General features: G+C 35.8%; 1 protein-coding gene across 1 annotated transcript in view; it reads right to left on the bottom strand.

The window, feature by feature from the left end:
* Nucleotides 1-3,582: 3,582 nt before the first annotated feature.
* LOC128635636 (oocyte zinc finger protein XlCOF6) overlaps nucleotides 3,583-12,947 on the bottom strand; it is a 29,965-nt gene continuing 20,600 nt past the window's right edge. The window contains exons 3-4 of the mRNA XM_053688716.1: nucleotides 9,650-9,760; nucleotides 3,583-5,883 (exon numbers count right to left, since the gene is read on the bottom strand). Of these exons, the coding sequence (XP_053544691.1) occupies nucleotides 4,103-5,883; nucleotides 9,650-9,760 (1,892 nt within the window). The 3' untranslated portion in view covers nucleotides 3,583-4,102. The remainder of the gene's footprint in view (nucleotides 5,884-9,649; nucleotides 9,761-12,947) is intronic.

Genomic DNA, 12,947 nt, shown 5'->3' with positions numbered 1-12,947 from the left:
CACTTTCGATATTAGAAAAACTTTTTAATCTTTATTTCTGTTCACAGAGTCCTATTTCAAGCTATTTTTGCGCTGCAAACATCTCGCTTATCCTTAAAAAGGACAAGAATGCGGAAGATCCTGCCTCATATAGGCCAATTTCAGTCTTAAATATAGATTATAAAATATTAATGTCTATTATTGCATCCAGAATATCTTCCTGTTTACACAAAATTATTCATCCAGATCAAACTGGGTTTATGGTAGGCAGGAATACAGCTAAAAATATTCGTAAACTGGTTAATATTTTAGATTATGCTTGGAATATAGATAAGGATAAGCAGGAACCTTTATGGCAGGATGTTGCTATTCTCTCGCTAGATGCTGTTAAAGCGTTTGACTCAATTGTCTGGGAATATTTATGTCGAGCATTAGACCAATTTGGATTTAAGGGGGAATTTGTACAATTTATCAGTAGATTATATCATAACCCTATATCTTTTATCTTGGTTAATGGGATGATATCCCCTAAAATAACTTTGCAAAGAGGGACTAGACAGGGGTGCCCCCTGTCCCCGCTACTGTTTAACATAGCTTTGGAACCCCTTGCAATCCGTTTCAGAGAAGTTTTATCTGGAGTCCCAGTCGGTACACAGTCTCTTAAAACGCTATTATATGCAGATGATGTCTTAGTATTTTTGGCCAATATACAGTATTCTATACCAATGGTTCTTCAAATTTTGGAAATGTTTAGTTCCTTCTCAGGGTACAAGATAAATCTGGAAAAGAGCGAATTAATGTATTTAAATAATAAATACTTAGGGTTAGTCTTACATAAAGACCCCAGTCGGTGGTATAAAGCCAACTTTGAGCCACTGTTTCGGAAAATTAATTCTGATCTACATTTATGGGTAGCATTTCCTTTGTCTTTGACAGCTCGTGTTAATTTAATTAAATCTATTGTTTTTCCCCGCCTGCTATACCCATTGCAGAATCTCCCTTTATTTATCCTGAATAAGGATTTGAAAGCAATTAATGCGTCATTCTCTAAATTCATCTGGAATAACAAAAAGCCCCGAATTGCATTAGGTAAATTAATGCAAAAGGTGGACATAGCGGGGTTAGCATTGCCCAATCTTAAGTTTTATAATTTAGTTGTGCTTGTCAAAATAGCGATAGATTGGCTTGCAGGATCCAATTTAGTATCATCCGAGGAGATTGAAACTTTTTTAATTGCCCCGTTCTCATTAAAAGCAATTTTACATTCTTCAATACAGAAGTTACCGCAGAATATTAGTTGCCTTATCTCTATTAAAAATGTTGTACAAGCGTGGCATAAATTCTGTACAGTGTTGGATTTGGATTTCTCCTGCTCGGACTTTCTACCAATCGTAGGTAATCCAAGCTTTCTTCCAGGGTTATACCAAAAAATATTTAAGGATTGGGCTGGAAAAGGTTTGCAATTTGTTAGACAAATATTGGATGAAAACTATCAAATATTATCAGTAGAAGATATTTTTAGTAAATATGGGATTCCTAGGTCTGGTTTATTTGCTTATTTTCAAATCCGACATTTCATTATGGCTCAAAGGTGGCGTGTCCCACTTAAAACGGTCTGGCAGGATATTAAATTATGTATTCAAAAATTTATTGCAGGTGATGCGTCAATTTCTCTATTGTATGATATTATGCTCAACAAACAGAGCCAGGCCATTAAGGATAATCTATGTAAAACTTGGGGCTCGGCAACTTTATCAGTGGAATATGAGACAATTGATCAGAGTTTTAAGTCTATGTCCAAATGCAAAGTTCCAATATCCTGGAAAGAATCTCATATGAAAATGATTAATAATTTCTATCTTTCACCGTGGAAATTATCCAAGTTTTATCCTTCTGGTGTCATTCGGTGTCCGCGGTGTGCACATGGTAGGGCAGATTTACTTCATATGTTTTGGTTATGCCCCAAGGTTAGACAACTCTGGTTGAAAATTATTTTTTGGTTCAATAAATCTTATAAAGTAACAATAGCTCTATCTGCGATAGATATTATTTTTCTTTGTCCTTTGAATGAAACTATCAATTGTAATACTATAAACAGTCTAAATACAATTATATTGGCAGTTAGATATTGCATACTGAAAAATTGGAAAGCTAAGAATAGTGGTGGGTTATCTATGATTTTTAAAATTTTGCAAGACCAAATAGTATTTGAATCATATCATTTATATGATGCTTCAGAGAAAAGAATCCAGAAATTTTTATGGAAATGGTCACCAGTTATACTATCTTATCCTACCTCGATGCAAAAATTGATTCTCTCCCCTTTCCTATCATCAGTAAGCTTTGCGGAATTGACATTACTAAATGTCTTTCCGCATAGCTGGTTAGAGTGACTTGGTGGGTTGTAACGGGTGGGGATGCCGCGGGGACGGGGGGGGGGGGGGTTGAGGGAGAGAGGAGTGTTTTGTTTGTTGCTTTTTTTTTTTTTTTTCTTCTCCTTTTTCTTTTTTTAAGATGGATAAAATTCTATATACAGTCTTGTGGTTTTTGAGGTTGTTGGAGCTGCGACTCCAACAATTATTATGTATAATATTGTTTGCTGACGTATAGAACATTTAGTTTGATGATGGACAATAATGTTTGCTTAGCTCTCAATAATTTAGACTGTACATTTGTTCATTTTCAAATGTCAATATTTTTATGTCTTATGTTGTTCTAAAATTGAAAAAGTGAGGTTATGCTTATTTTCTTGATTTGTTGGCTTATTCTGTGATGAAACAGAAATGACTATGTGTTTAATAATTTGCATATTGTGTCTTTTTTTCTTTCTCTCACAGTGGTGCTGTATTGTAACTTTAACCTCAATAAAAAATTATTAAAAAAAAAAAAAAAAAAGAGTGTTGTTTATGGAAGGCCAAAAACATCTATATCCTTATAATTAAGTTAAATTTCATTATTGTCTCCTTTGAATGCTTGTGTTTATGGTATTGCAATATTCCAGCATTTAATTAGCACCTTTTGAGGGTTTCAAATGCTTCACCCACATACTAGTGTTATCCGGAGTTGAAAATTAGCCTTTGAATCAAGTGATGAATTTAAGCTCATATTGCTCATTAGACCCGAAGTATGGAATGGCTGTCTGCACAAATTAGAAGTGGCCTTCTCAAGGCAGCAGGAAGCTGGTTTACTCAGAGGTGGGAGTTTGGCCTGAGACGTACAGATGTTTGCAACCTGGGAAGAGTTATGATTCATTTCCTTTGAATGCTGCTTATTGAGTCTGGGGCCAATTAATAGCTAATTCTTGAGAAATATGGAAAAATATAAAGATTAGGGAAGCCCTTTGGTAAATATACAGAAATGAGAATTCTGTTCTATGTGGTCAATAGAGGGCTTATGAATGCCTATAAATGGGTTTCATAGACAATGTTTTCATTGACCATCTTTCTGGCATGTCGGTCTAATAAATGAGGTCTAGTAGCTAAATGGGGTGTTAAAACATATTTTGCCCCTATAGTTACTCATAGTCCAAATAATAATAAATAAAAGGAGCTTAATTCCCATACTGAAGTGTCAGGATAAATAACAAATATGCACATGCTAACGGACATCTAAAGACTAGCATTTATTTCAATGTAAGGAAGCACTTACATGATTTGTTATACAGATTAATAACATTAGATGAAACTAAAAATAATTTTGTATTACACATTCTCAAACACCAGATTTAAAATTAAATTCACATGAAATATCATGTACTGTTAAAGGATGAACCCTGCTCATATAGGTTAATACAGGAAGCACACACTGGTTCTTCTCATAACCTTAAGTAAAATTAAAATGAATGCAGGCTAGGATTACGTTGTATTCTACAACTAGTTTATTCTGATATTACTATAAGTGTAAATAAATGTTACTACACATATAATAAATCATTGTAAGAATGTATCTACAAAAAAAATTATTTTATAATAATCTCTGGTTTGTACAAAAAGTACAGAAATGCGCCATAGTTGATATTTTATGTAACATTTTTTAGATTCAGTATTCTTCTTTGAACATTCTGTTTAATATGACATCATAAAGTAGCAATGAGAAAATGTACCCTTTGTAAAGAACATACAAATTAATTTTCTCCTGGATGGATTTTTTGATGATTAACAAATTGTGAATTAGTAGTAAAGTTCTTCCCACATGTTGTACATGAAAAGGGATAATTCCCTGTATGAACTCTTTGATGCCTAACAAGACTACATTTATATCGATAACATTTCCCACAATCAGAACATGCAAAGGGTTTATCTTCTTTATGGCTTTTCTGGTGCATGTTAAGATGAGATTTATTGTGAAAACATCTCCCACATTCAGAACAGACAAAGGGTTTCTCCCCAGTATGTGTCCTTTGATGAAAAACAAGTCCAGATTTAAAGTTATAGCCTTTACCACATTCTAAACATGTAAATGGTTTCTCCCCTGTATGGATTCTCTGGTGTAAAACAAGACTACCTTTACAGCTATAAGATTTACCACATTCATTACATATCAACGACTTATCGCCTGTATGCTTTTTTTGGTGATTATTAAGACCAGATTTAGTGTGAAAGCTTTTTTCGCATTTTGAGCATGCAAAACGTTTCTCTCCGGTGTGAATTCTCTGATGCATAATAAGATATGATTTACATGTAAAACATCTTCCACATTCTGAACAAACAAAAGGCTTCTCCCCAGTATGAATCTTTTGATGCAAAATTAGACTAGCTTTACAGCTAAAATATTTATCACATTCAGAACAAGCAAATGACTTATCTTCTGTATGATTTTTTAGATGCATATTAAGGTAAGGTTTTGAGCTAAACCTTTTCCCACATTCAGTACATGCAAATGGCTTTTCACCTGAATGAATTCTTTGATGCTTATCAAGATATGATTTCATGATAAAACGTTTCCCACATTCAGAACACTCAAATGGTTTCAACCCTGTATGAATTTTCTGATGAGCATTAAGATGATCTTTGCTGTTAAAACATTTCTCACATTCCAAGCATGCAAAGGGCTTCTCCCCAGTATGAAACCTCTGATGCACAACAAGACGTGATTTACAGCTAAAATATTTGCCACATTCAGAACAAGCAAAAGATTTATCTCCTGTGTGCATTTTCAGATGTATATTAAGATGAGATTTAAGATTAAAACATTTCCCACATTCAGTGCATGCAAAGCCTTTTACTCCAGTATGAACTCTTTGATGTTTAATGAGAGATCTTTTTAAAATAAACCGTTTTCCACATTCAGAGCATGCAAATGGTTTTTCTCCGGTATGAATTCTCTGATGTACAACAAGTTGCGAGCCAGCAGGAAATGTTTTTTCACATTCTATGCAGACAAATGCTTTTCCTCTCTTGTGAATTTTCTGATGTTTAACACAGTCTAAGTAATTGCTGAAACATTTCCCACAATCAAAACATGTTAATGATTTATCTCCTACGTGAATTCGCTGATGGGCAAGAAGTGTTGAGCTATGGGAAAAATGCTTCCCACATTCTGAGCAAGTAAACTGATTCTCCGTGTTATTGGTCTGATTGGTGAGACACTGTAAAATAAAAGTTTTTTCACCATGTTCATCCTTCACTAAAATATTTTTGTCCATTTCATTGGAGGTTTCCACACAATGTTTCTTGATGTATCCATCCACATCATTTGGCTCTTTGAGACGTACATCCACACACGGATTTAACTCTTTAATCATAGTTCTTACAGACTGGATTTGATTCTTATATTTAACACTTGTGCTAATTTTATTTCCTTCATCATCATTACTAGATATACAAGGATCTTCAGTTTTTAGGCATTTAATTCTATGGGAATTGAAACATTGACTAGACAAATTCAAGCTTGTTGGTCCATCTTCTGTACAAAATGTAATAAGAAAAAAAAAGTAAACATTAAAATGAGTCACCTTAAATATAAATTCAGCTATTAGACACAAATAGGGCCCCACTCTAAAGTGCATCACATGGCTTTCCATAATGTTTTCAAATGTTATGTCATTCCACTCCATTTGTAAAGCCCATAATAATACACTTTCATAAAGCTTCTCATATGGCACAACCCCCCTCCCTCCCATAGCTTAAATCGGGATACTTTGCTTCTGGTATTCCAGTCATTCAGAGAATAATTTTGTTAAAGTTTTTTTGTAGAATTTTGGACTTTGCCATAAGGCTCTTTCATGTGGAATATTTTGGTTGTTCACACAAGTATTGTTAAATGTTAAAAGAAACATTACATATATACTTTCATTATTTATTTGCCCTTTTTCTAGTCCTGAAAACTGAAAGAGCATGTGACAAGATTTGCAAGGCTAATTCTAATCTTTATATTTTCATTTCTGCAGAACACAGTGGCAGTAGGAAATGCCTATCATCTCCAGACACAAGTTCACACTGGCTCCTCCAAATAAGGAAAGTGATAAGTGGAAACAATTGCAAAGTATTAATCAGTTCTAATAACAATCAGAATCTGCCGGTATGTTAACCTATTTGAAGAAAAATGCTGTAATTACAAGTAGTTTACTGTCCTTGTAATTACCACATTTTATGGATTGCCATTTAACATGTTAATAAAACAATCACTTTGTAGTTAAAAAAATAAAAATAATTTAAACTATAAAACGTAATATATAGTACAAAGCACTAACAAATTGTTCATTTATAATTGCCATTAAGTTTGGATACAAAATAAGAATATTTACTAGACCATAATCACACAAATTAAGAACCACCTAATCAAAGTATATTACAAAGTTGTTTCACTAAGTGTAACTAAACATTTTCGATAATACTCTCAATATGTTTACTCTCCCTTTAAAGGGACTAAAAATGCGCTTCAGAGAGTACCATTACTTATAGCATCCAGCCACCAGTATCCTAGTCCCGGAAGGTGAGGTGGCAGGCACTACTACAAACCAGGCACAATTTAAAAATTTAAACTTTAATGAAAAAGATTAAAATACATGATAAGGCATGACACAGGACAAGGGAGGAAAGTAGAGTGATGGGCTGACGCGTTTCGCGCCCTCTAGTGGCGCTTAATAATAGGCTGAGGTGCAAGGGAAGTGAGACCTATTTAAAGGATGAAGTATTAACCCTTCCAGTGCTGACAAATAATGTTAAAACAACAATTATAGATAAAAACATACACAAATTTACAATGGGATCTATATACAAAAAAGCTCCAGTCTCTGTTTAAAAACACAAGTAAATATATAGAAATACTAACACATATTTTGCTATCATACCATTAAAGAAAAGTACATAAGGAAAAATTAATTAATATACATTTAGGATCAATATCAATTTAAACTTCTTAGTTACCAATCCTCAATCAACATTAAATATTAAATTCATTATTTCACTTGTGATCTAATCATCTATTAGGTAGTTAATGTCACATTCTTTATTCATACCATTTGGGTGACGAGTATTTAATTTAATTATCCAAAAGATTTCTTTTTTATCAAGAATCTTATGTTTATTACCCCCTCTTGGTGGAATAATTGCTATGTCTATTATTTGAACAGACATATCTGCTATATGAGAAAAATGTATACCATTAAAATGATTGGCTACAGCCGAGTCTTTACAATAGTTTTTAACGTCTCTAACATGTTCTCCAAACCTGGTCCTGACTTCTCGTGAGTTTTTACCCACGTATTGACATTTACAAATATTGCAAATTTAGTTGTACAATTAGCATAAAAATGTATGCCATATTGTTTATTATCTGCACTAGAGGAGAACTGATCACCTTTAATCAGATGAAGACAGGTTGTACATTCTCTGCTACCACACTTAAAAGTACCTTTCTTTGATAACCAGTCCCCTGAACTGGAACTATTATTATCTTGTACTAAGCTTGGGGCAAGTACTCTCCCTAATGTTTTCGGGCTTTTAGGGACAAACCTAAAGTTCTTAACAAAAGGTTTTAGAACTTCATCCCCTAAAAGTATATGTGAATGTTTTTTAAGAATTTTAACCACAGTATTATAATGTTGAGAATACTCCGTAGTAAATACTATTGTGTCATTTGTATGCAATTTACGTTTATCCTCTGAATTTTTAGGTCTGCTCCTATAATCCTTTACTGTGAGTCTACACTGTTCTAAATTCTTAGAATTATATCCCCTCTTGACAAGCCTCTCTTTCAATTCTAACGACTGCTGGTCATATGTGGAATCACATTTGGTGTTTCTACGGAGCCTTATAAATTGACCTCTCGGTATGGCCTTAACAACATGTCCAGGATGTTGAGATGCTGCGTGCAGAATGGTGTTGCCTGCTATTGTCTTTCTATACGTTTTGGTAACTATTTGATTATCAAGTATCATCAAAGTTAGATCTAGATAGTTTATTTGCTGTCTGTTCTGCTCCCCAGTAAATTGTAAACCCATCTGGATACTGCTCAAATAAACCAAAAGATCCTCAAGGAGAACTTTTTTCCTTTCATCTTTAACTATCAACATAAATCATCTATTTAACGAACAAAAAGTACTACTTGTTCCATCCAAGGGTTATTTGTAGAAAAAATATGACAGTTCCCACCATGCTACATAAATGTTTGCAAATGCAGGGGCAAATTTTGCCCCCATGGCGGTCCCCCTTACCTGCAAGTAGTACTCATTGTTGAACATAAAATAATTATGTGAAAGTAAAAATTGTAAGACTTTACATATATAACTCCTTTTACAATCCATCAAATCTGTCTCTTTCTCCAAAAAATATTCAACAGCTCTAATCCCTAAATTTTGAGGTATACTGGTATAGAGTGATGTAATATCTGCAGTGATCCAGCTATAGTTTGATTGCCATTGGATAGTATCAAGTGTAGTTAACAAGTGTGTTGTATCCCTTAAATAGCTAAGTTGTCTTTTTGCTATGGGCTGCAATATGGTATCCATCCATTCTCCTAAAGGTTCCAATAATTATGCCTTATCATGTATTTTAATATTTTTCATTAAAGTTTAAATTTTTAAATTGCGCCTGGTTTGTAGTAGTGCCTGCCACCTCGCCTTCCTTGTCTGCATTGCACATTTGCGGTCACGGATCAGACTGCAGCTACGGCACTCTGCCAGCTTACCTGTCATTGGACGAATTTACAGTGTGAACTGGTTCCGGTTCCGGGCGCAGCTATACCGCGTGGATTACACTTTGCCTGCTAGCAGTATCCTAGTCCCCCCCATAGGAAGATGACATTATTTTACGGTGGTCGATGACAGAATGAAAATGTGTCCTCTTCCTCTAGGGAGTACTAGGATGCTGTGGATTAGGTGCTGTAAGTTAGGCAAGCATCCCCTAATGTATTGTCTATCCTGATTAGATACCTAAGGTCAACTGGATTGGTGGGAGGGGGAAGCAGCTAAATCAATTATAAACTTTTATTTAAAAATAAAGTATTTACGCTAATACCTTAAACTCAAGTTTCAGTTTCTTGTAATTTGCATAACCAAAATCTCCCTTTATTTTATTTGTATTTTTTTTCCGCTTGTTATCGGCATAAACTCTTACAAATCGTGTGAAACCCCTCAATTTATACCAATTTGAATGATGCCATATCAGGGTAACTCTAAGACGTCAAAGATTATCACAGATAATGTCTCAGTTCTGCAAGCCATACTCACCAATATCCTTACTTAGAATCTGATCCTTGTCGCTATGATGGTTAACGCTCACATACGGCTCTTCTCCTTCCTCCATCTTTGAGACAATGAATGGCTTTGTAGTCACACATCCTGTATACAAAGATATAATAAAATGACGGCTTATAGAATATTGCACAGATATTAAATGGATATTTGAATTGGCTTTCCATGTCCTTGAGGTCCATAGTTTTCTCCTAAAATGTACCTCCTTTTCCTGCATCCGGCTCCTAAGCATACATCCCTGCTGTTCAACCAAAGATAACAAGAGAACAAACAAAAATTGATAATAGAAGTAAATTAGAAAGTTGTTTAAAATTGAATGCTCATGAAGTCATGAAAGGAACATTTTGGATTTCATATCCCTTTAATAAATATTAAAAAAAAGATATATTTCTATAACAAGAGTATTACGTGACTACACCTGTATGATGTACTGTGTGATTTTAGTATTTTTTTCTAGCTTCAGTTTGTCCAAAATTATTTAAAACTATTTGATAGAAAGTTTAATAAACCTCTAAAAAAATATACAAAGTGACATTTCTACAAAGTCTTTTTTTCTTATTTATACTAAGAGTCATAGTATAGTGCAGCGGTCGCCAACCAGTGGTCCGCGAGAAGATTTTGGTGGTCCGTGACACCATTGAGCAGGAATTAATCTCCTCTGATGGTGTCACCCTGGCCGTGCTGCAACTCCCTACAGTGGCTGGCTGGACATCAGTGAAAACGGACGGAGGAGGAGTTAAATTACAATCTCCCTATGCACGTTGTGTAGCACTGCGCAACTTGCGTCGCTAGATTGTATTTTTACCTCCTCCCGTCCTGCGCGCTGCTCAGAGAAAGATGTTTCCATTCTAAAGCCAGCAGAAGTTGGTACAGTCTTGGCTTGAAATAGTGGAATTTAAAGGGACACTGAACTCAACTTTTTTCTTTCATTATTTCATTTTAAGCAACTTTCTAATTTACTCCTATTATCAATTTTTCTTCGTTCTCTTGGTATCTTTATTTAAAAAAGAAGGCATCTAAGCTATTTTTTGGTTCAGAACCATGGACAGCACTTGTTTATTGGTGGGTGAATTTATCCACCAATCAGCAACAACCCAGGTTGTTCACCAAAAACGGGCCGGCATCTAAACTTACATTCTTGCTTTTCAAATAAAGATACCAAGAGAATGAAGAAAATATGATAATAGGAGTAAATTAGAAAGTTGCTTAAAATTCCTGCTCTATCTGAATCACGAAAAAATTTTGGGTTTAGCGTCCCTTTAAGCATATAAAAAAAGAAAATCTTAACAAAAAAAAATTCTAATAATAAATTTTCCCGCGCACAAAGCCATTACACCTGAATTCCAGTAATTGCCATCCAGCAGATCAGCCATATCCCACCAGTAGTATAGTAATTGCCATCCAGCAGATCAGCCGTATCCCACCAGTATTATAGTAATTGCTATCCAGCAGATCAGCCATATCCCACCAGTATTATAGTAATTGCCATCCAGCAGATCAGCCATATCCCACCAGTAGTATAGTAATTGCCATCCAGCAGATCAGCCGTATCCCACCAGTATTATAGTAATTGCCACCCAGCAGATCAGCCATATCCCACCAGTATTATAGTAATTGCCATCCAGCAGATCAGCCATATCCCACCAGTATTATAGTAATTGCCGTCCAGCAGATCAGCCATATCCCACCAGTATTATAGTAATTGCCATCCAGCAGCTCAGCCATATCCCACCAGTATTATAGTAATTGCCATCCAGCAGCTCAGCCATATCCCACCAGTATTATAGTAATTGCCATCCAGCAGATTAGCCATATCCCACCAGTATTATAGTAATTGCCACCCAGCAGATCAGCCGTATCCCACCAGTAGTATAGTAATTGCCATCCAGCAGATCAGCCATATCCCACCAGTAGTATAGTAATTGCCATCCAGCAGATCAGCCATATCCCACCAGTATTATAGTAATTGCCACCCAGCAGATCAGCCATATCCCACCAGTATTATAGTAATTGCCACCCAGCAGATTAGCCATATCCCACCAGTATTATAGTAATTGCCATCCAGCAGATCAGCCATATCCCACCAGTATTATAGTAATTGCCATCCAGCAGATCAGCCATATCCCACCAGTATTATAGTAATTGCCACCCAGCAGATCAGCCATATCCCACCAGTATTATAGTAATTGCCACCCAGCAGATCAGCCATATCCCACCAGTATTATAGTAATTGCCATCCAGCAGATCAGCCATATCCCACCAGTATTATAGTAATTGCCACCCAGCAGATCAGCCATATCCCACCAGTATTATAGTAATTGCCACCCAGCAGATCAGCCATATCCCACCAGTATTATAGTAATTGCCATCCAGCAGATCAGCCATATCCCACCAGTAGTATAGTAATTGCCATCCAGCAGATCAGCCATATCCCACCAGTATTATAGTAATTGCCACCCAGCAGATCAGCCATATCCCACCAGTATTATAGTAATTGCCACCCAGCAGATTAGCCATATCCCACCAGTAGTATAGTAATTGCTATCCAGCAGATCAGCCATATCCCACCAGTATTATAGTAATTGCCATCCAGCAGATCAGCCATATCCCACCAGTATTATAGTAATTGCCATCCAGCAGATTAGCCATATCCCACCAGTATTATAGTAATTGCCATCCAGCAGATCAGCCATATCCCACCAGTAGTATAGTAATTGCTATCCAGCAGATCAGCCATATCCCACCAGTAGTATAGTAATTGCTATCCAGCAGATTAGCCATATCCCACCAGTAGTATAGTAATTGCTATCCAGCAGATCAGCCATATCCCACCAGTATTATAGTAATTGCTATCCAGCAGATCAGCCATATCCCACCAGTATTATAGTAATTGCCATCCAGCAGATCAGCCGTATCCCACCAGTAGTATAGTAATTGCCATCCAGCAGATCAGCCGTATCCCACCAGTATTATAGTAATTGCCACCCAGCAGATCAGCCATATCCCACCAGTATTATAGTAATTGCCATCCAGCAGATTAGCCATATCCCACCAGTATTATAGTAATTGCCACCCAGCAGATCAGCCATATCCCACCAGTATTATAGTAATTGCCATCCAGCAGATTAGCCATATCCCACCAGTAGTATAGTAATTGCCATCCAGCAGATCAGCCATATCCCACCAGTAGTATAGTAATTGCCACCCAGCAGATCAGCCATATCCCACCAGTATTATAGTAATTGCCATCCAGCAGATCAGCCGTATCCCACCA

Source organism: Bombina bombina, chromosome 7 (assembly GCF_027579735.1).
Source record: "Bombina bombina isolate aBomBom1 chromosome 7, aBomBom1.pri, whole genome shotgun sequence".
In the NCBI taxonomy this organism is placed as follows: domain Eukaryota; kingdom Metazoa; phylum Chordata; class Amphibia; order Anura; family Bombinatoridae; genus Bombina; species Bombina bombina.
The sequence above is the reverse complement of the archived record's forward strand: the minus strand, read 5'-3'. Positions and strand labels throughout refer to the sequence as shown.